Source organism: Dipodomys ordii, unplaced genomic scaffold (genome assembly GCF_000151885.1).
Source record: "Dipodomys ordii isolate 6190 unplaced genomic scaffold, Dord_2.0 Scaffold88, whole genome shotgun sequence".
Taxonomy (NCBI): domain Eukaryota; kingdom Metazoa; phylum Chordata; class Mammalia; order Rodentia; family Heteromyidae; genus Dipodomys; species Dipodomys ordii.
The window spans coordinates 3,179,702-3,203,437 of record NW_012267304.1 but is presented as its reverse complement, the minus strand read 5'-3'; the positions used below and the strand labels follow the sequence as shown (position 1 = coordinate 3,203,437).

General features: G+C 43.1%; 1 protein-coding gene across 2 annotated transcripts in view; it reads left to right on the top strand.

The window, feature by feature from the left end:
* Window positions 1–11,288: 11,288 nt before the first annotated feature.
* Tsc22d3 (TSC22 domain family, member 3) overlaps window positions 11,289–23,736 on the top strand; it is a 67,094-nt gene continuing 54,646 nt past the window's right edge. The window contains exons 1-2 of one of the 2 annotated variants that reach the window (XM_013025866.1): window positions 11,289–11,459; window positions 11,746–12,165. In XM_013025866.1, the coding sequence (XP_012881320.1) occupies window positions 11,852–12,165 (314 nt within the window). In that variant the 5' untranslated portion in view covers window positions 11,289–11,459; window positions 11,746–11,851. Of the gene's footprint in view, window positions 12,166–23,736 lie in introns of both variants that reach the window. The other variant, XM_013025867.1, reaches the window with a different exon arrangement.

The window sequence follows — 23,736 nt, the reverse complement described above, 5'->3', positions numbered from 1 at the left end:
TGAGACCACAAAACATCTGCCTTTTCTTTTCTTTTCTTCTTCTTTTTTTTTCTGGCCAGTCATGGGGTTTGAACTCTGGGCCTGGGCCCTGTCCCTCAGCTCTTCAGCTCAAGGCAAGCAGTCTACCACTTGAGCCACAATGCCACTTCTGGTTTTCTGGTGGTTAATTGGAGATAAGAGTCTCATGGAGTTTCCTGCCTAGGGCTGGCTTTGAACTGCTATCCTCAGATCTCAGCCTCCTTAGTAGCTAGGACTACAGGGGTGAGCCACTGGTGCCTGGCACATCTGCTTTTTAAGTACAGGGTGGATTCCTAGGACTATGCACACCTCTTTCATGATAGAGACTACAGGGGTACAAGGTTGGAATCTCAGACTCAGTTAGCTGTCTAAGGAAGCAACCCACACCTGGAACCTTGAGACCTCTGGTTTCCCAGTGGACTCAGAGCCTGTATGCCCAGAAGCTACCTAAGGCATAAATCAGTATTTTCTTTCCTTTTTAAAATTTTAATATTTTTTTGCTTTTCTTATTTCTCCACTTATAAATTTATTTATTTGTTGGTTAATCCGTAGCTTTCTTTTGGTATAAAAGATGTAAAGTTGCATATGGGATGTACAAAGTGATGTTTATTTTGCAAAATGATGTTTTGACATATCTATATGATATGTAATTGTTATCATAGAAAAGTGAATTAGCATATCTATCATTTGCCTTCTCTCCTCTCTCTGTTTCTCTCCCTGTCCCCTCCCTCATCTACTCTGCTTTCTTTTTGACACAGGGTTTCACCATGTAGCCCAAGCCCAGACTGCCATGGAACTTACTATGTACTCATGCTGGTCTCAAACTGGAAATCTTCCTGCATCTGCCTCCTGAGTGCTAGAATTAAAGGCATGCACCTCCACATCCAGTTATATATGTATCACCCTTGTTTTTGCTTTTGTTTGTATGAGCACTGAGGCTTGAACTCAGGGCTAGGGTGCTCTCTCTTAGCTTTTTGCACAAGGTGTGACTCTACCACTTGAGTCACAGCACTACTTCTAGTTTTTTGGTGGTTAATTGGAGATAACAGTCTCATGGACATTCTTTCGTGGGCTGGCTTAAAACTGTGATTCTCAGATCTCAGCCTGGGAGGTAGAGATTAGTTAGAGCCTAGTCCAAGCAAAAAGTTCTCTAAATAACCATCTCAACCAATAACTGGATGTGGTGGGGGTATGGAGGTGTACCTATCATCCCTGCTACCAGGAAGGGTGGGATCAGAAAGATTGAGTTCTAGGCCATTCTATTTTTTTTTTTGGTCCAGTCGTGGGGCCTGAACTCTGGGCCTGGGCACTGTCCCTCAGCTCTTCAGCTCAAGCCTACTGCTCTACCACTTGAGTCACAGCGCCACTTCCGAGTTTTTTCTTTTTGCTTATGTGGTGCTGAGGAATCGAACCCAGGGCCTCAAGCATGCAAGGCAAGTGCTCTACCACTGAGCCACCTTCCCAGCCCCTCTAGGTCATTCTATATAAAAATGTTCAAGAGACTATCTCAATAGAAAAAGTTGAGTATGGTGGCAACCCAGCCATGTGGTAACATAAATAGAGGGTTGAAATCCAGGCTGGCATTATTACAAAAATAACCAGAACAGAAAAGGCCAGAGGTATGATTCAAATGGTAGAGTATCTGCCTAGCAAGAGCATGATCTTGTGTTCAAATCCCAATACTTTCAAAAAACTCACAAGCTTGTGGCTGGGGACGTTATAGCTCATAGTCTGGCAATTTGGAAGCATCACCAGGGAGATTTTTTTTAAATACAATTCCTTGGTTCCCTCCTGAAACACACAGACTGAATCCTGTGGCTGGGTCTTTTATGAACTAAATTTTGTGTCTCTTACCCCCAAATTCCTATAGGAAGTCTTAAGCCCCCAGACCTCAGAATGTGGTTGTGTAAGAGTCTTTTTTTTTTCTTCTGTTGGTCGCAGAGCTTGAACTTTGGGCCTGGGCACTGTCCCTCAGCTCTTCAGCTCAAGGTGAGTGCTCTACTACTTGAGCCACAGCACCACTTCTGGTTTTCTGGTGGTTAATTGGAGATGAGTCTCACGACCTTTCCTGCCCAGACTGGCTTTGAACCGCGATCCTCAGATCTCAGCTATCTGAGTAGCTAGGATTACAGGTGTGAGGCACCCAACTTAAAGATAGTCTTTTTTTATTATTAGTAAGTTTTTTATTGTGAAAATACCATACAGAGGTGTTACAATTACATGTGCAAGGTAATGAGTACATTTCTTATCAAGCATTGTTGCTTCCTCCTTTGTTTCCCCTTACCATCCATGCCCTCCCATCCTCCCCCACCAAAGTTGTAAAGTTCATTTTTCTTTTTTTTTAAATTTTGTTTTTGGGTCTGGTCGTGGGGCCTGAACTCTGGGCCTGGGGGCTATTCCTCAGCTCTTTAGCTCAAGGCTAACACTCTACCACTTGAGCCACAGTGCCACTTCCGGCTTTTTTTCTTTTTGCTTATATGGTGCTGAGGAATCGAACCCAGGGCCTCATGCATGCAAGGCAAGCACTCTACCACTGAGCCACCTTCCCAGCCCTAAAGTTCATTTTTCGACATAACATCTTGTACATCCCATTGTTGCAATGGGTCCACCAGTATCTCTATTTAAACAATTTGTTTTTTCCTTCCCCTCCAAAATTAAACCAACATCAATACAGTGAAAACAGGGGTTATACCGTGGGGGAGGGACATACAAAGCAACAAAGACATCATCTTATAAATATGTTAAAAACAATAGCAATAAAGAAAAACCGTTTGAGTCCCTGAAAACATTACTGGATGGAACAGGAGGAACCCTAGGTCTCCTTGGCACAGGCCAAAATTTTCTTAATAGAGACCCAGAAACACAACAAATCAAAGAAAGGTTGGACAAATGGGATTGCATGAAATTGCAGAGCTTCTGCATGGCAAAGGACATGGCTAGCAAGATCAATAGAAAGCCCACGGATTGGGAGGTCTTCACTAACCATACAACGGACAAGGGTCTCATATCTAAAATATACCTGGAACTCAAAAGATAGTCTTTGAAGAAGTAATTCAGTTAAAATAAGGGCATTATGGTAAATCCCTAATGGCCAATGTACTTTTAAGAAGAGAAATGGACACAGACACATACAAAGGAAGACTATGTGAAAACTCAAAAAGACAACCAAGAGGTTAAGGAGGAAGCTGAATGACAGTAATTCCAGATACTCAGTATGCTGAGATCTGAGAATCATGGTTTGAAACTAGCCCAAGCAAGAAAGTCTGTGACACATTTATCTCCAATTAACTACCAAAAAGCCAGAAGTGGAGCCATGGCTCAAGTGGTAGAGTGCCAACCTTGAGTGAAAAAGCTAATGGACACCATCTAGGCCCTGAGTTCAAGCCCCAGTATTGGTGCTCACACGCGCATGCACGCGCCCACTCATGGGTACACACACACACACACACACACACACACACACACAAATGTTGGGGCAGAGAGTGATAGAAGGAATGATACCGATCAAGACAAATTGTATATATGTTAAATTGAAACTCTTGTGTATGACTATTTAAAGTTTTTTTAAGTCTCCAATCCAAAGACAGGCCTCAAAAGAAACATATACTGTAGACACCTTGATTTTGGACTTTTAACCTCTAGAACTGTGAGAAAAGAAATTTCTCTTGCTTCATTCACTCTGTCTGTCGGAGTTTATTGTGGTAGCTCTAGAACAGTAACACAGGCTCCCAAATTCCTGGTGTCTCAAAATAAGCTCCTAATGTAGCTATCCTGCCAACCCAAAGGCCTAGAGTTTGGTTGAGAGCAAGGGTGGGGCTTACAATCACATTGACTTAGGGGCAAGTCCCATCTCTTCCACTTGCCAGCTGTATAACTTGGAGAGTAGTCCCTATCTATCAGAGCTATAAAACAAGACTGCCTCCGGGGCTTACTAGAAGATGTAAATGGAAAAAAGCTCTGAAAGCCTACAGCACTTAGCATAGCAAAGGTTTATTCATGTGAGCTGTTACTATTACTATTATAAAAGGTTGGTCTAGAACAGGGAGTGCTAAGAATTCAGTAAATAACTGGACTAAAATGGAAAAATATTCCATCTCATTTTCACCAGCTTGAAATTTAAAATTGTGTTTCCTTTCATTACGAATGAAGAAAACAGACTGCATTAGTGTTTGCTGTACCTGGAATTTGGTCATCAGTAGACATCACTAATAGTTTTATATCATGTTACCTTATTACAGGTGCCTTTAGATATATTTATGCACTATTTTGAAGTTACCATGGTTAAAAATGCTGCATCTTGATCTTGTTATTTAGTATATTAATAAACACTTATGTAAGTACACTATATTTTTCTATTTTAAAAACTGTACTTCAGGGGCTGGGAAGGTGGCTCAGTGGTAGAGCGCTTGCCTTGCATGCCTGAGGCCCTGGGTTCAATTCCTCAGCACCACATAAGCAAAAAGAAAAAGCCAGAAGTGGCACTGTGGCTCAAGTGGTAGAGTACTAGCCTTGAGCTGAAGAGCGGAGGGACAGCGCCCAGGCCCAGAGTTCAGGCCCCACGACTGGACCCCCCCCCAAAAAAAAAGTGTACTTCACTATAAGGGTTTCTCACTATAATCCATAAGTGATGCATCTCCTCCTGTTCTCCAGTGCTGGCACTTAATCAACTAAGCACTTTAAAAGGTACCTAGTGACAGCACAAGTTCTAAATTTGGAAAGTTCTAAGTTCAAATCTATACTCCACCATTGACAACTTACATGAGTCAAAAACTTCTTTAACTTTCCCAAGGCTGTAACATCACTAAAGTGAGACCTATTTTGTGTGGCTCTTCTCAGTAAAAAAAATGAGATAATCTTCAACCACTTTGGAAAGCAGTATGGAGGTTCCTCAAAAGACTTCACATAGAGCTCCCCTATGACCCAGCAATCCCACTTTTGGGTATTTACCCAAATGTTTACAAACAAGACCACACTAAAGCTACCAGCACAACTATGTTTATTGCAGCATTATTTACCATAGCTAAGGTCTGGAACCAACCCAGATGCCCCTCAGTAGATGAATGGATCAAGAAAATGTGGTATATATACACAATGGAATTCTATGCCTCCATCAGAAAGAATGGCATTGCCCCATTTGTTAGGAAATGGAAAAACTTGGAAAAAATTATATTAAGTGAAGTAAGCCAGGCCCAAAGAAATACAGGTCCCATGGTTTCCCTTATTTGCAATATCTAGTATATGTATGAGTCAAGCGGAAAAGGTCAGATAATGTGATGTTAGGAAAATGAACCCTTAGATATGTATTTTAATGTTTTTTTCTTTCATGCATGTGTTTCTAACGCATTTATAAGATTATTTCTTTGTTGCTTTGTATGTCCCTCCCCCACAGTATAACCCCTGCTTTCACTATATTTGATGTCAGTATAACTTGTGGAGGAGATGGGGAAAAACAAGTCGTTTAAGGATTCAGGTGGACCTGTTGCAACAATGAGAAGTACAAATTGTCATGTCAAAAACGAGCTTTACAATGTCGGTGGGGGGGGGAAGGATTGGGGAGGGAGGGGGTAGGCTGGGAAGGGAGGTGAAGGGTAAACAAAGGAGGAGGCTGCAATGTTTGGTAAGAAATGTATGCATTATCCTGTCCATGTAATTGTAACCCCTCTGTACAGTATGTTCACAAATAAAATAAAAAAATGAGATAATATATATGTATGTATATGTGTGTGTGATTATGTTTTATATAGTGAAGACTCAATGAATGGTTAGGTTTCTTTTTGTTGCAGTACTGGGGACTGTGTGTGTGTGTGTGTGTGTGTGTGTGTGTGTGTGTGTGTGTGTGTGTGTGTGTGTGTGTGTGTGTGTGTGTGTGTGTACTGGGACTTAAACTGAGGGCCTGGGTGCTGTCCTTTAGTTTTTTTGCTCAAGGCTGTCTGTCTACCACTTGAGCCACAGCTCCACTTCAGGTTATTGCTGGTTAATTGAAGGTATGAGTCTCAAGCACTTTCCTCTTGGGCTAGCTTTGAAACACGATCATCAGATCTAGTCTCCTGAATAGCTAAGATGAAAGGCATGAGGCACCAGTGCCTTTGAATTCTTTTCCTTAATAATTACCAAATGGAAGGGAGACTTGTCAAGCTGGGAGATTTCTTTTCTTTCCTTTTATTCTCTCCCTCACTTTTCTTTATTCTAAATAAGGTTTTACTATACAGCCCACAAGTGACCCTGACCTTGTGATCTCCTACTTTCACTGCAAGAGCCCTCCTTCACATTTTCACAGCATAGTCTGGCATGCACCACCATTCCTTGCTCAGGAGAAATTTTCTTTCTTTTTATTTTTAATTCCTTCACAGAAATGGAAGATTAAAGGGTGAACAAATGCAGCAATGGTACTCACTAGACACTATGCTGAAAATGAACTATACAACTTGTAGGTAGGGATGGGAGGGATAAACTGGGAGAGAGCCAGGGAGGGGTGACAATATCCAAAAAGAAATGTACTCTTTACCTAACTTATGTAACTCTAACCTTGCTGTACATTACTTTTATAATAACAATTTAAAATTTTGCAAAAATCCTTTTTATTCGTGTATATTAATTATTCAAATGGGTTTCATTGTGGTATTTCCCTGCACACATATAATACACTTTGATCAAATTCACCTCCTCCATTACTCTTTCATATCCCCTTTCTTCTTTCTTTTAACAATTTAAATGGGTTTCATTATTATATTTTTATACATGCATGTAAAGTACTTCGATCATATTGAGTTTTTTTTAATGTTTTATACTGGGTCCCCTGAGCCACGGTCCCCAAGTCCCTTTCCATCCTCAACTGTGAATATTTCATCTCTCACATTTGAGTCTTCAAAAACACAAACATGAATCCACACTGGCCACAAACACATACACTATTCTCACCCCAAGACTCCTGCCCACTAGTCTATCTACAAATAGCCCTTGACTTATGATGACTCACCTTCATGATAGTGCAAAAGCAATATGCATTCACTTAAAACTAATTCAAATTTGAATTTGAATCTTGTCTTAGGCTCTATACCCTCTTACAATACTGGCAGCTCCAGTAAGCCATGTGTAGGAGGGTAAAAGACTGGTACTCTATAGGATACTACGTTGCTAAATGGTGGTGTTCAGTAGGTTAGACATAGTGAATACATTTTGGGGGTAGGTCAAGGGACTTGAACTCTGGGCCTAGCCACTGTCCCTGAGCTCTTCAGCAAGGCTAGTGCTCTACCATTTGAGCCACAGCACCACTTCTGGTTTTCTGGTGATTAATTGGAGAAAAGAGTCTCACAGACATTCCTGCCCAGGCTGGCTTTGACCCACGATCATCAGATCTCAGCCTCCTGAGTAGCTAGGATTACAGGCGTGAGCCACTGGTACTCGGCTTGTGAATGCATTTCTGACATGGTATTTTCAACCTACAGTGGGCTCACTGGAATGATTGTACATCAATCAAGGAGCATCTACTATAGGTTGTTCTATCAATCTTTTAGAGTAAAGCCCTCTTTCACAGTCTCATAGCACATGCTCTTGCCATGCCACCAAACCTTTATCACCACGTACCATGTATATGTATTTGTTTTTCTAGTTAGGCCATGTGTTCTTTGGGGGCTTGAGCTGTGTCAGCCTTACCTCAAAATCTCACTAATATTACACCAGGCACTGCACCATAAGTGACCAGTGAATAAATTCATCTGAGAAGGTGCTCTTTCTGTCCTACATTTCTTCTACCTAAAAAGCCACCACCAGTACTGTTTGGAAGTGAGCCCTCCCATCTGCTCTCTGGGTTTATGCAGGGACATTTTGCTGCTTGGTGTCTCTACATCCAACACAATATATAGGAGCACAACAAGGAGGTGGCCCTGACCAGTCAGACACAGATGTTATGCAGTATGTCAATACAAGTTGGACCTGTGTGTAAACATATGGCAGCTCTCTGAACTCTTTTTCTTAACTATCTAGATTTTTCTATATCTCAATTATATTTGCTCTTGATCAGCCTGGACATGGAATGCAAAGCAGTATTGAATTATTAACAACATTGCTTGAGAGCAAGGACTACAAGGAAAATGTCAAGGGGACAAAATCTTGAATTTAATGGTGCCAAATGCCAAGAAGAAAAGACTTCCACCAGGACCTCATCCCAAGGTTATGCACAAAGATAAGAGGACTTAAATAAATATTGGAGCAAAAGGCCTACCAGTTCTCAAAACACCACTTAAGCAAACATTTATGGATCTAATACATTGCACTATAACATGTAACCTAAAATAATTATAAATGAGGGGGAAAACAATGTAATTAAAAAACAATTCAGCAGGCTATAAGTCTACACAATGCAGATGAATTTTCATATTCTACATTCTCGATGGCTGTTCCCCTGGAACATTTCTAAATAAGGAAGAAAAAAAGGGAAAAATAACACACATACAGAATTGGCTCTTTTATCCCCTAGTACTGGAGATGAACTTAGGATCTCAAACTTTGTTAGGTAAGACCTCTATCACGTGTGTTACTCTACCAGATCCTCTTTTCTTGGGGGGTGGGGGGAAGGAAGGCAGAGGAAGTCTTGGACTTGGACTCAGGGTATGGGCCCTTTCTCTAAGCCTCCATGAGCTCAAAGTTAGACCTCTACCACTTAAGCCACGGCACCACTTTGGCTTTTTCTTAGTTTATTTGAGATGAGGGTCTCACGGACTTTTCTGTCAGGGCTGGCTTTGAACCGTCAGCCTCAGATCTCAGCCTCCTGAATAGCTAGGACTACGGACGTGAGCCACCGGTGCCGGCTCTGTTTTCCCTTTTTTTAAGCTTCATTTCAAACAAAGCCTTACACTCCCTCCCCCTCCTACTTCCGGGGGTCTTAGGCTTTTTTCCACCTGACTTCGAACCTCTCCTTCTACCCAACTTCCATTTGGATATCAGGCCTTTCCCCGTCTGGCCTCAAGTCTCCTCCCTCTACTCTACTTCCAACAAGGTGTCAAGCTATTTCTGGTCTGGTCTATGAGCCCCCTACCCCATCTTCCTACTTCCGGAGGGGTCTCTGCCTTGTTTCTGTCTGGCCTTGAGTTTCTTTCCTCCACCGTACTTCCCGTCGGGTATTGACCTTTTTCCGGTCTGGCTTTGAGCCCCCTATCCTACTCCCCTTCTTCCGGTATGCTGTCAGGCTTTTTCCGGAACCCCTCCCCCATCCCCCAGGGATTCTAGGGTTGAGCCAATGAGGCCTGACTGGAAATGATTGGCTTTTGAGAAAAGAAACATAGTTTCAGCACTCTGTGAGAAAACGGGGGTCATTCTCTCAACCCTTCCCTCCCAATCGCCATGATAGCCATTTGTGACGCTTACGTTGGGACCTTGTCAGGAGCCAAGGATGCTGCTTGTTTTTCCTTTTTGGGTTTTTTTTTTCTGGTTACTCTTAACAGAGAGTGTACCGTTTCCCCCATTTCCCTCACGATTTGGGGGTCCCATACAGCATTCACAAGGCTTTGGAAACAAGAATTTGTTAGCCCCCCCCCCTTTTCTCTAAGTCATCACTGGAGTCTGAAGGAAAATTAAATGAAAGTGCATTCTTCATGGACATAGACAAATGAACCTGCATTAAAACATAGAGCAGCTCGAGGCCAGACCTCAGCTATGGGCCTGTGTTAAGAGTTTTGCCTCCACTCCTCTGCTGTCCCCTCTTTTATGCTTAGAATCCATGCACTGTGGGCTCCACCAGGAGGCCTGTCTCGTGTCTCCCAAGCGCCTTGGCACGCTGTGAAACAGGCAGCGTGTATGTCAAGTTAACACCAGTAGATGGCAGTATATACTGCTTTTTCAACTACTGTGGGCTTGTGACTAAAGTAAAGGAGTGAAGGGGGTGGGGAAAAGGAATGAATTGAAATCCCGAGTTTAATATGAAAACGGATTAATAGATATTTTGACTTTTTTTTCTAGAAAGCAACAACGTTCAAATATCACGCGTTCCCATTCCAAATGCCTAAGTTTTAAAACACTCTAGATATCTATCATTTGTCCACTCTGCAACTCTTCCTCCCCCACCATAACCTCTCAGGTTGGGATATAACCTAGGGCACTAGACAGCTCCCCCAACATGTCTGCCACTTCACTTCCCTTTTAACCCCGCATTTTGTCACGCAAGTCCCTCCCCTACGCGGAGGGTCTCTCGAGCAGGTACTCGTTTTCTGCTGTTGCTTAGGCGGGAACAGACACTCCACAACTGTTTTCTCTAGGAAGGGTAAGGAGGCTTGACATCACCTGAAGTTATCAGAAAAAAGGGAGCAGAGCAAGTTTAGAAAAACAGAAGATAAATCAAGTAGAAGAGTGGGAATACTGCCCGGTAGAAGTAAGAGGAAAATAAATGAGAAGAGTGAAGGGAGACAAACAAGGGAGGGGGGTTTAGGGGTGAAAAGGAATAATCAAGTCAAGGAAAGGTGAAGAAAAGAAATTAATAAAGGGGGGGAGGATATGAGGGGGGAATTACAGGGGATGTGCAAAGTACGTTTTTTTTTATTTAAGGAAAACATGAGGGGGGAGGGGGGACAGAAAAATGACGGAAATTGTGGCCAAGTGAGAGAAAGGGGAGAGAAAGACGGAGCGGGTGAGACCGAGCAGGGGGTGAACTGAGGACGCGGAGGGACACTGTGGGTTCAGGAAAGTGAAGAGCGAACAAGTGGTGGTGGTGGTGAGAATAGCTTTGCTCTGGAAGGGAGGAGACGGGGGGGGGGGGTAGACGTGGAGCATGCTTCTGGGACTTTTGAGTAAGACGATTCTTGGGAACTTCTGACGTAAAACTCGATACCCTCTGACTGCTTTTTGTCGACACCCCCTGAGAAACGAGGCGCCCCCCCCCGTCGCTGGGGCTGTACGTTCCTCCTGCAGGGGACTGCTTGGCAGTGGGACTAGCACCATTTGCCCGGCAGCGGAGATTCAAACACACTGGGCCGGGCGCCCTAGGGAGGCGCGGTGCTGCCGCCAGACTATCCGCACATTTGTGGCGGAAAATGCGCTGTGGGCACTGGGGCGCCGACCGCAGGAGTCTCCGGCGGGGCTTGGTAGGAGCTGGGCGGCGAGGGTGCACGAGACTGTGCGGGCGTTGGGTGCCAGCGGGCAGGAGGCGGGCGGGGCGGGGCGAAGACCTGGTCCGCGGCGGCCGGAGAAGCGGCGGAGGGCTGGCCTTCACCGGCCCCCAGGAGTCATTTACATGCTGTCATAGCGGAGAGCAGACTCCTGGGCAAGGCGGGCCACTCTCACGCCCCCTATTCGCTCCACTCTCTCAGATCCAGTCACCTCACTGCTGGCCGAGCCCTAGGGAGCCCTTAACGCCTGCCATCAGGGAGTGAGGGAGGAAGCCAAGGAGGGAAGGAGCAAAGGCTCGCCCGTTTCTCCGTCTGCCCTGCTGCCTGCCCTTCCTGCCGCCACAGGTCCGCCTGGAGCTTCCCCCATACTTGAGAAACTTGGGATTGAACTAGGGCTGCGGGTGGCACCTCGGGTTGGGGGGCGGGGGGGGGAAGAGAAGGCCTCAGTCACAAGAGAAGAGGGAGGAGGAGGCGGACGAGGGCGAGGAGGAGGAGGAAGTGAGCCCGAAGGATCCGCTCAGAGCTGTTTGTCCAGCTGTTTCTATTCGCACCCTGAGCTGTGCAACCAGAAGGGGGCCGAGCCGAGGGGTGGCTGGCTTTAGGCGCTAATTTCCAACTCTTCTTCGTCCAGCTTGTCTTTTCCAGGCACCCTGGAGTCCGGTGAGGATAGCCCGGCAGGCGCGCACCTGCCAACCACCCCTGAACACGCAGACCAGGGGGCCCCCAAGACTGAAAAAATGGCTCAGTCTAAAGTCGACTGCCGCTCACCTGTCGGCCTCGACTGCTGCAACTGCTGTCTGGACCTGGCCCACCGCAGTGGGCTTCAGGGAGACAGCAGTGGGAACAACAACTCCAGCCCCACCGTGAGCAACTTTCGGCAGCTGCAGGAGAAGCTGGTCTTCGAGAATCTCAACACGGACAAGCTCAACAACATAATGCGGCAGGATTCGCTGGAGCCTGTGCTGCGGGACCCCTGCTACCTAATCAATGAGGGCATATGCAACCGCAACATTGACCAGACCATGCTCTCCATCCTGCTCTTCTTCCACAGGTGGGTGGCTGCACACACGGGGTGGACGGGAGACTTATCTGCTCACACTGGCCTCGGGTGGATCCCCACCTCTGCTAAAAAGGGGCAGCCAGGAAGTTCACGAGGGGGCACTAGGAAGGTCTGGCTCATAAGCTGCCATGACTGGAACTTGAGGCCAGCTGGAGTGCTGCAGAGCTCAGGGGAGGCCTGGCAGGTGCAAACCTATTTTGAAGAGTGCCTGCAAAGTCTTCAAGGGAACACGAGGACGCAGAGGGTGGGCAGACTTAACTATGGGTTTGAAGGACATGGACAGTATCCGCTTCTCAAATGCATACATTTCCACAGCCTTTTAGGAGATTCTGTCATGAGGACTTCTATGAATCCCAGCCCCTCCCCCCTGCCCCCACAAGCCTCTTTCTAAATGTGCAAACTCCAATTGAAAGTGCAAAGGCTTTGAAATTACGGAGTAGCTATAACTGGCTGTGAAGACAAACAAAATGTCAAGATAAAGTAGGCTGCTTGCAGGGGGAGGGGGAGGGTTGTGAAAAGGGGAAAAAGTCATAGATTGGTGAGAATTTCAGACACTACTTACTTTTTTTTTTTTTGGTCCTGGGGCTTGAACTCTGGGCCTGGGCACTTCGTTGAGCTCTTCAGCTCAAGGCTAGCATTCTACCACTTGAGCCACAGCACCACTTCTGGTTTTCAGGTGGTTAATTGGAGATAAGAGTCAAGGACTTTCCTGCCCGGGCTTTGAACAGTGATTCTCAGATCTTAGGCTCCTGAGTAGCTACGATTACAGGCATGAGCCATCTGCGTCAGCTTATGATTTTTGTTTGTTTGTTTGTTTTGTTGATCATGAGGTTTGAATTCTGGGCCTGGCGCTGTCCCTGATATCATCAGCGCAAGGCAAGTTCTCTACCACTTGAGCCACAGCACCACTTCCAGTTTTCTGGACAGATACCACATCCTTTATGGATGACAGTCTTTGAATCCATGTAGGTAAAAAGCAGCCCCAGAGAGCATCTTAGGACACATCTCCCAAGTGCCTAAAGAACATTGTGTGACAGGAGTATGGGGAGTAGATAAATCCCTGTTAATGCAGGCATGTGTTGGAGTGCAAGTCCAACTTTCTAGAAGGCCTGCTGGGGTGATAAGAATGTGAGAGTGGAGGGGCTGGGAAGGTGGCTCAGTGGTAGAATGCTTGCCTTGCATGCCTGAGGCCCTGGGTTCGATTCCTCAGCACCACATAAGCAAAAAGAAAAAATCCGGAAGTGGCGCTGTGGCTCAAGTGGTAGAGCGCTAGCCTTGAGCTGAAGAGCTGAGGGACAGCACCCAGGCGCTGAGTTCAGGCCCCATGACCGGACCCCCCCAAAAAATTAATTAATTAAAAAAAGTGAGAGTGAAGGGGGAAAAAACACAATGGGAATGCCCAAGGGCGGTTGCTGTCCTGCAGCCTGAGCCACTCTAGTGTGAACAGTTTACAAGAATTGAGGCATCATAAGTTTGGTGTGTTTGTGTGTGTACATGTGTACACAAGGGTGGATTTACTCTTGCTCAATGGCATAGGTTATGTAAGTAAGACATCCCTGCTGTGCTTCTGGAGGCCTAGGTGGTAGCAAAAGTATGGCTTTACCTTTTTCTAAGTCACCTGAACTTTGTGGTCTTTCTAAACCTTCTTCTAGCTCAAATTCTAGGTCACGGGCAAGTGGTTAGTCCAAACTGATAAGATATTCTGAAGTACTTGTAAAATAGTTGTAAATTAGTTGGTGGCTGTGGGACTCTAATAGGAAAATTTTTAAACAATACAAAAATGAAGGAGCCTGCCCTCACTACCTGCTAAGATAAGGTCTGCCTCCCTTCTCTCTACATCATCACCTCCCCCTCACTCCAGTGGTTCCAGGCAGAGACAAGCAAGGTTGCAGACTTCATTAATGTCCTTATAACAAATTGTATTTTTTCAGTCATTTTCAGTACCATTGAAGTGCTTTCCCATCTATTACTCTACTTTAGTTGTCAAATTATTATCTAAAATAAACCAGGCCGTGGACAGAACAGGTTTCGAGAGATCTACATTTCGAGTAAAAGATTACTACAAGTGCATTCAGCCCACAGATGCTGAAACCCTGCAGAGCAAAATTTGTAACAGGTTCCTAACGATCTGGAAACTTGCTGGGCTCTGTTGGGAGCTGAGCAGGAAGAAACCTGGAACTGTAGCGTTTGCGTCCAACTGGGAGAGAAACTACCCTACCATGGTAGGGTAGTTTCTTTTTCTTTTAGGTTTTCTTCCTACTTCCGAAACAAGGAAGATCAAGCCTTAGTGAGTTAGGTATAAGGCTATGAGCTGGTGATGGAAGTATTCACTTGTGTCACACCTCAGGAGCATCCTGCCTGTTTGAGTTTCTTGAATGGGAAGACTTCCTTTTTCATCCACTCCACTGATAGAGGTTTGTTGATGCTCAGTTTGGGGCAAAGCCTGGAACTGCTGCATTGTATGTGTAGGGAAGATGTTGAGGCACTGGTAGAGGGAGGGGGTACATCCTGCCTCCTGGGATGAGAGCAACCTCTTGTCCTAAACTGTTCCTGTGAAGCAAGCAGGTATGCTGCCAAGATTTCCTGGGGCTAAGGAGACAGTGGCAAGGTCCTACAGGGTAATAACCTTATAGTTCTAGTGGGATAAATAATTCCCTTACTTTCCTTGACAACTGGGATTGGAGATTCTGAATTTAGTTTTAGCTTTACACAGAATGACATGCTCCTTAGCAAACTAGGAAACCATTACTTCTGGTCAAGGGGATTCTCCAGGGTCTGGGATGAACAGTCTTCTAAGTGAACTTTGTTTTCCCTTGCTTCATTTAATTTCCTGGGTTTCTATCTTCATACTTCAGCCATCATTTTTATTCCTAGTTCATTTCATGAGTAGACGTTTCAGATTCCTGTTTGGGAGTCTTTTTTCCTTTGTTGACTTTCAAGGCTGCCTCAAGAATCTATCCTATCCATCCCTCCTCCTGTCCCCCATCCCCCTTACTGTGAGGGCTCCCGTATTTTTGGAAGAGGGCAGGGCACATTCTTGATTTATATCGAGTTTGTCTACTTTGACCTCTCCCTGGCTTCCAGCTTAGCTCTCTGTTTCCTTGGAGTGCAAGAGTATAAGCAGTTTGAGGGTAGAACTGTGTGTTCACTTGCTTGGTTTCCCTTGGCTTTTTAGAAAATCAATATTCCATAAAGTTTTTTTCTTTTGCTATGATGTTGTAGTGGTCCCATGTAAAGATTTTTACAACTTTAATCTTATCCTGGAAAATCCTTATTAAAGTTTAAATGTGTTTTTTAAAATTTTTCAGTTTTAAGCACATGTAGTTCTGTTGGACAGTGCTCTGTACACATGGGAATCAGTGGTGATGGGTATGCAGCCTGCTTATATGTAAAGGGTGCCTCTAAACTATTATGGGGACAAGTGTATTTTATTTATTTTGTGCAGGTTCTGGGACTTGAACTCAGGGCCAGGGTGTTGTCCTTGAGTTTTTCTTCTCACTGTGCCACTTGAGCCATACCTCTAGTTCTGGCCTTTTGCTGATTAATTGGAGATAAGAGTCTCATGGATTTTTCCTGCCTGGGCTGGCTTGAAACGTCATCATCACAGTAGCTATGCATGGGCACCTAGCTTTATTTTTTTTTTGAGAAAGAGCTTTATTATCTTGGCACAATAGTAAAAATATACAATTAGCATATTTCACACCACCATGACATATCATCTGCAAAAAGTAATTTTATCAATTTTTTTAAAACCTAAAAGTGGTTTTATATCTTAAAAGAGTTTTTTGGAGTAGAGATATATGTAATTCACTCAATTAGTTATATTTTCTGAGAGATGGATTTTAAACACCCTCCCTTCAATTTTATGTTATATTACATCTATAGGTTAATAGCTAATATTTATTGAACATTTATAATGATACTAAACATTATATTTGCATATTCTCATTTAGTATTTACATAAACCAATGAAATGGATACTATCATCACCATTTTCATTTTATAAACAAGGAAATTGGGGCTTGGAAAAAATAACTCCTTAGTTCTCACAGTGAAAGATCAGACATTATGGATTCTCAGGAATATTGAATATTTGTAAAGAAAAAATTGTTAACACTAAAAAACTATAACAATAAGGAAATTATTAGAAAATGAGAGAGGAAAATGTGAGCCTAAAACCTTTCTAAATGTCCTTATTAGGTAGGGAGACCAACCATCCTGGTCTTGTGACACAGGACTTTCAGTGATCAAATTGGGATGGTCCTAGAAAAACTGGGGTGGTCACCCTCTCATTAGTGGATCCTGCTTTGTACTTTCAACTTGCTTCTAATACTGGAATATTTAGATGGGAGATAGAATGTGCTGGACAAGCAGCTGAAGTTTCCAATTCAAGTGTAAAATGCTTAAACTTGTTAAACTGAAATCAGAAGCCATTTAATACTCTGTAGCAAGTGGAGGAGATAGCAGCTTTGGCAATATTCCAGTCTTGTGAGTGTGGCTGTCATAATCTCAAATTTATGTATTTCTAAGATTGTCCCCAAATATTTTTTTATTTTCTTCCTTTTTCTTTATTTTTTTTCCTTTTTTAAACCAATTCCTTTTTTTTTTTTGCAGGGGGGAATGTTGGTAAGGGGCTTGAACACAGAGTCTTGACCTTGTGAAGCAGTCATGCTTCCACTTAAGTCATAGTCCCCTAAATCTTTTTGTTTTAGCTATTTTTAAAATTAGATATGGAGTTTATGCTGGCCCAGACCACAGTTCTCCTAGTTATACTTTCTGCATAGCTGAGATGAAAGACATAAACCAGTATATCTATCTATTCTTGGTTGAGATGGGGTTTTTGTGAACATTTTGCCCAGGCTGGCTTCAAACCTCAAGCCTTCCAAGCAGCTGAGATTACAGATTTGAGCCATTGCACCTGATGTTATCTTTTAGGCTGGCACTCTATCATTTGAGCCATACCTCCACTTCTAGATTTTTTTCTGATTAATTGGAGATAATCTCATAGACTTTTCTGCCCACTCTAGCTTCAAAACACAATCCTTTGGTCTGAGCCACCTCCTGAGTAGCTAGAATTATAGGCATGAGATACAGGTGCCTAGTCCAAAAACCTTCTTTGGTGCCAGTCCTGGGGCTTGAACTCAGGGCCTGGGTGCTATCCCTGACTCAAGGCTAATGCTGTACCATTTGAGCCACAGCTCCACTTCTAGCTTTTGAGGAGTTTATTGGAAATAGGAGCCTCACAGACTTTCCTGCCTGGGCTGCATTTGAGTGGAGCTCCTCAGATCAGCCTCCTGAGTAGTTAGGATTACAGGAATGAGCCACTGTTGCCTGACAAGCTCAAAAACTTTTAAATGAACTCTATTGTACCTTTGGTCTCAACACATACCTTCCTAGTGGTCTGAAATACTCTGAATCTGAATTCCTTTCAGCTCCAAATTTCTTAGGAGTCTACTTTTTGATTTATTTTATTTTATTATTGTAAAGATACTGTACAGAGGGGTTACAGTTACATGAGTAAGGTAATGAATATATATCCTATCAAGCATTGTTACCCTCTTCTTTGTTTTTCCCCTACTATCCCCTCCTTCCCTCCTTGACTCCTCTCTCCCACCCCCTCCAGGACTCTGCTCTTAAGCTTCTGATTGGCATCAACTAGTTCTCACATACAGATGCTCAGTAAATAATAGCAAATAATTTTGATTGCTTTATGTGAGCTAATTCATTTAATATTGTATATCAAGCTGATATAAAGTAGCATAGGGAAAAGATATAAATTTAGAAATTGAGTCTTCAAAGAAAAAAATTATATGTTCTTCAACTGAGTTCTAACACAAGTGCTGTCATAAAATTTATATTTATAAATTTGTAATTTGTGTTCTTGGATATTGAACCTACCTCTTCAGAGAAGAGATTGCCGCTGCATGGAGAGATGCAAGGGTAGCCTGCTAAATTCATACTATTTAAAATCTTAAACCCCTCTCTCATAGCATCAGCGGGAAGTGGATTACACTGTGAGAAAACTTGAATTAGAGATTGCAACCCTTTGTCAACTAATTTACCATTTTATTTCGAGGATGGAATTCTTTGCTGTAGAAATATTTTGAGTTTCTATAGTAAGCTTGTTATTCTTTGCCTTTGTGTGTTTTGCTTTGGTATCCAGCTTCAAAAATCCTTCCTTAGCCCAACATAATTTAAAATAACTATAGCTTCAGTGTCTAGAAGTCTTGACAAAGAATAAGCACTCTTAAATTAAGGGGTAGTTACTGTTGAAAGCACAAATGCGTGTGCAAACAACATTCATGGTTTGGATATCTCATGAGAACCTCAACATATAAGAAACGGTCATTTTGTTGAGGCACAGATGTAAATCACATATGCTAGGAGTCTAGCATATGGAAGCCAGTCCTTTACCAGATGAGGTGAGCCTTGTGTCTTCCTAGTGCCTACTATGGGTATGTATATGTATGTTACATATTAAAATATGTATAAATATAGAATATGTATATAATATAGAAATAGTGGTAAAATGTATGTCATGTAAAGTTTAGCATTTTTTGTACTGCTACTGGGACTTGCACTCTGGGCCTGGGTGTTGTCTCTGAGCTTTGTTGTTCAAGGCTAGCACTCTACCACTAGAACCACAGCTCCACTTCTAGCTTTTTTTGTAGTTAATTGGAGATGAGTCTCATGGACATTCTTGCCTGGAATTGTTTTGAACCACAATCTTCAGATTTCAACCTCTCAAGTAGCTAGGATTACAGGTGTGAGCCACCAGCCCCTAGCTAAGTTTATCATTTTAGTGCAATTCAGTGTCATTAGGTACATTCACAATAGGTTGTACGAACACTATTATTTTCTTAATTCTGTCATCATCCCCCAAAGAAACTGTATAATGATTAAACAATAACATCTTGTCTTCCTCTCCCCAGTCCTTAAAACTTTGTTTTATGGATTTGTCTATTCTAGATGTTGCATATAAGTAGAATCATTTAGTAAATGGCTCCTGTCACTCAGAATAATGTTTTTCATCTGTGTTTTATAGCATTTAACTGTGCTTTACTCTTTTATGACTGAATAATACTTCATTATGTGTAAACAATACAGTTTGGCTATGTACTTGTATCTCACAGCCTGCAATCCTAGCTATTCAGGAGGATGGGATCTGAGGATCTCAGTTCAAAGCCAGCCTAGGCAGGACTCTTATCTCCCAATTAACCACAAGAAAGACTGACATGGATCTGTGTCTCAAATGGTAGAACACCAACTTCGAACAAAAAAAGCTGAGATAGCATCCAGACCCTGAGTATAAGACTCAGTATTCACACACACACACACACACTCACAGAGAGAGAGAGAGAGATTCACATTTTTTTCTTCGAACAAAAAAAGCTGAGATAGCATCCAGACCCTGAGTATAAGCCTCAGTATTCACACACACACATACACACACACACACACACACACTCACTCACTCACAGAGAGAGAGAGAGAGATTCACATTTTTTTCTTCGAACAAAAAAAGCTGAGATAGCATCCAGACCCTGAGTATAAGCCTCAGTATTCACACACACACATACACACACACACACACACACACACACACACACACTCACAGAGAGAGAGAGAGAGAGATTCACATTTTTTTCTATCCATTCATCAGTATATATATGAATTGTTTCTACCTTTTATTCTTTCTTTGGCCCTTTGTAATGTCTTTTTAGAATTTTATTGTAAAGATACTGTACAGAGGGATTACAGTTACATAAGTAAGGTAATGAGTACATTTCTTGTTGAGCATCATTACCCACTCCTTTGTTTTTCTCCCACTATCCCTTCCCTTCCCCTCTACCTTCTATTCTGTGTGAAGGATGCTGATAAGAGAACTGATGTACAAATATCTGCTCCAGTCACGTTTTCAAATCTTCTAGGTATATACTTGGGAGTGGCATTACCAAACCCTCTATTTTTCAAAATAATTTGTGGTAACACTCATGAAATGAAGACATATGTATTTCTTTAAGGAGAATGCTGCCCCCTTCAGCTGCTGGTGCTAATGTTTACAATGGCAAGAAATGTAAGAAATTTTACAAGTGATAGTGCCAGATGGGGATATATTATGCTTTTTTTCATAAGTTGAAGTCTACCAAAAATTATAATGGGTATCTCACCAATGGCCAGAATCTAGTAGACATTTTTTAAAAGTTATTAACATAAATTAACTGTATAAAAAGTTTCACGGGATGTTTACATATATGCATACAATTTACTTGGCTCAAATTCACCCCTTCTATAGTACTCTTCTTTAACCCCCTCTATACTCTCCTCCCTTTTAACCAGTTTTAATTGGTTCCAATATGCTATTGTTGTACACAGATATAATATACTTTGGTCCTGCTCATCCCCATTACCCTCTCTTTTCTTTAATTCTATTTACCCCCGTTACCCTCTCTTTTCAATACTTTGCTTTGCTTTTACTGGGGATTGCACCTGCTAGGCTTGCTTGCTCAGCTACCACTCTATCACTTGAGTCATGCTACTGTCCAGACTTTTTGCTGGTTTCTTGGACATGGAGTCTCTCCAACTTTTTGACCCTGGCTGACTTCACACTATAATCCTCCAGATCTCAGCCTCCTGAGAAGGTAGATTAAAAATGTGAGCTACCCCTATATATTTTTTTTGAGTGAGTAAAATGTGAACTATTGGTCATTCACTGCTTTGTGTGAATTTGTTTCTTAGACCTTCAGGCAAGGTAATACCTTAATAAGAGTAAGGTTCTATAGAAAAAGGATATGAGAAGGCTAAGTTTAGAGAAGAGGTGTGAGACAAGACCTACTCCCATAAAAGGCCCAGGTTGTGTGGGCTACTGCGTGAACAGCATGAGAACTCAAAAGAGGTCTGCTTCCAAGCTTCAGCTCTTAAAGAAGGGAGATTAAAACAGAGCATAAATTTCATCTACTCCTTAGTTTAACACTGAGTGGAACCATGTGAGCCCATACCTTAGAATGCGACTACTTTCATGGTGACCTTATTTTCCCTCATTGCCTGAAGAGAAGGTTAACACTCTTACTTATATTTGTACTTCTAGATAAACTGACAAGCTCCATTCCAGGTAGCATGTTGGCTTCTTTCCATACCTGGTACTGAAGGCCAGGAGTCTGGGTAAATGGGGTCTTTCAGCTCCCTGAATGATTGGAGCCCATCATAGTACTTGCCCCTATCAACAGATTGGTTGGGAGGAATGAGGTCAGCCATGTCTGCACTGAGGGTCGCCATTGTACTGTTTGCTTGTCATGATTCTGCTCCTACTTGACCTTTCTCCTCTTACGTAAGGCATCCCTCAGGATAACAGCAAAGCTCTAATCTGCCATGGCTAGCTGGGTTTACATAACAAATTGGTTGGTGTCGTGAAATAGCCTCTTGAGCTTTGGAGAAACTAAATATTGGGCTCATTTGGAGGGGCACTTGTTGTGCTCAGTGTACTCAAGGGAGAGCATCCCATGACCACAGGGGTCAGGAAGATGAATAGAATTTTCTCTTTTAGATGAAGAGAAAAATATGGCTTAGGACATATTGTACTGTCTTAATGCCTGCCATAATGGGACAAGGGTTAAGGACTAGCCTGTAATGCCCCAGCTTTGGCATACAAGGTACTTCATGGAACTCTATTTGCTAACGGGAGCCCAGTGAGAACTAGAAGGCTAGATTCCAGTCTTGGCAACCTCAGTTTAATGAAGAGTCAACTCAGGGAAAATGGCTCCCAGAAGTTAGTGTTTTCCACACTGAAACGTAGCTCATATTGGAGATGGAGTGGGGATAAAATAGGAACCAAAAGCAAAACTTTTCCACATGCTATCCAGAAAGAAGGGACTCTTACTTGCAGATAATGTGAGTTCAAACCTTCTAGGTAGAAGTCACTACCCCAAAGTAGCTGTAGCTTTCTGGAGATAGTCTAATCAGTGTAAGATCTCAGCCAGGACAGGAGACTGAATGAGAAGCTTCCCATTGTGTAGATATACACTAGCCCAAGGAAAAGTGAATTGGAAGCAGTCTTGGTCAGTGATGACCTAGGCACACTAATTGGGATCCATGCTTCTCAGATAGGTCCAGCCTGAAATTAGGCCCCTGCATATAGACAGAGCATCTTATCCTTTCTCCAAAAAACAATTCACTCACAAAAATAGCCTTGCATTTTCAACTTACTCCCTTTTGTCTTCTCTTCAAGGGAGATGGAGAACAGGTGTTCACAGCTTAAGGGTCTGGCCAGGTTTCCCACTGCCCAAGCTCTGTGGGCCATTGATTAGCTCCAGATATTCTTGAGGAAAAGGGGAGTGAGAAGTAAGAGGAAAGAAAGGAAGTGGATCCAGTGACTCCTTTTTGGCTTACCCTTTCACCACACCTAGACACCGCTTCTTCAGCACTGACATTCAGCCTCACTTTGCAGACAAGGCTGGGCCTAGGCCACCCTGAGGGCCCTGACTCACCTCTCATGTAGTACCTTATGTAACAGTGCCAGGTTACTGAGGCATCAAGCTTCTGCTTGCTCAGTGGCGGGCTTCCCTGGGGCAAGGCATTTGGAAGCTTGCTGGGGGTCTAAGTGGAGCTCATTTTTTTTAAGGAAAAGCCTACTCTACCCTGTGTAAGGCAGTCTTCACTCAGGGTTAAGTGCCAGGCTTTAAAGGAATCCCCCTTGACCCTCATATTTAGCAGCAAACAGGGAGTTGGAGTGGCATGAGTTTGGCTTTATGAAGGGGATCCTGCTTTCACCTAACTATACTTGTAGGAGATGACCTAATATCTGAAGAGGCCCCCAGAGAAGGTCTCAGAAGCCACTATTCCTTTTGTATCTATTGGCTTAAGAACTATTCTGGAGACCCCAGCATGTCTGACATTAGGTGGAATGATGTACAAGAAGTTGTAGGTGCTGTTTGAAGGAAGATTTTTCAAGAGCCCATTTCCAGTGCTTTCTCCATGAAGCCTCTATGTTCCAGGCTGCCTTGAATTCACAATGCTTCTTAGTTATCTTCCAGACCTATTCAGAAAATTACATAACCATGTTGGTACAACTGAGGCCAAGCAAAGTAAAGATTTTAGGTCTCTATGACATTCTTCTCTATTTAATCTATCTACAACATACTAATTCCCCATCAACCTAATATTTCATGGGCTCAGAGTTTGTGACTAAGCCCATAACTTTTCCTCTCCTCCTTTCTTGTCTTTGCCCCAGCCTGTCCCACTGTGTTGCCACCAGGCAAGTGGCTTACAGAATGAGGGGGAGGTAGGGATATGGCTCTCTAGTCCATGAAAAAGAGGGAAAAAACAGGAAAACAAAGTTTATTTTCCTTAAAAGTGCCTTAGGAATTACTGTCAGGCAGAGTTCATATCTAGAGTTCAGACTTCTGACAAATTCCCGGCAAAAGAGCTGGGCATCCCAAGGCCCCCAGCCCACAGCCAGAATAAATGAAAGTTGTAGGGCCTGAGAAGGTGCAGAATTTCCATTTTAGGGGAACCCCTCCAAGGCTTCTAGCACCTCACTTCTGTCTGTTCCCTTTTCATACTTGT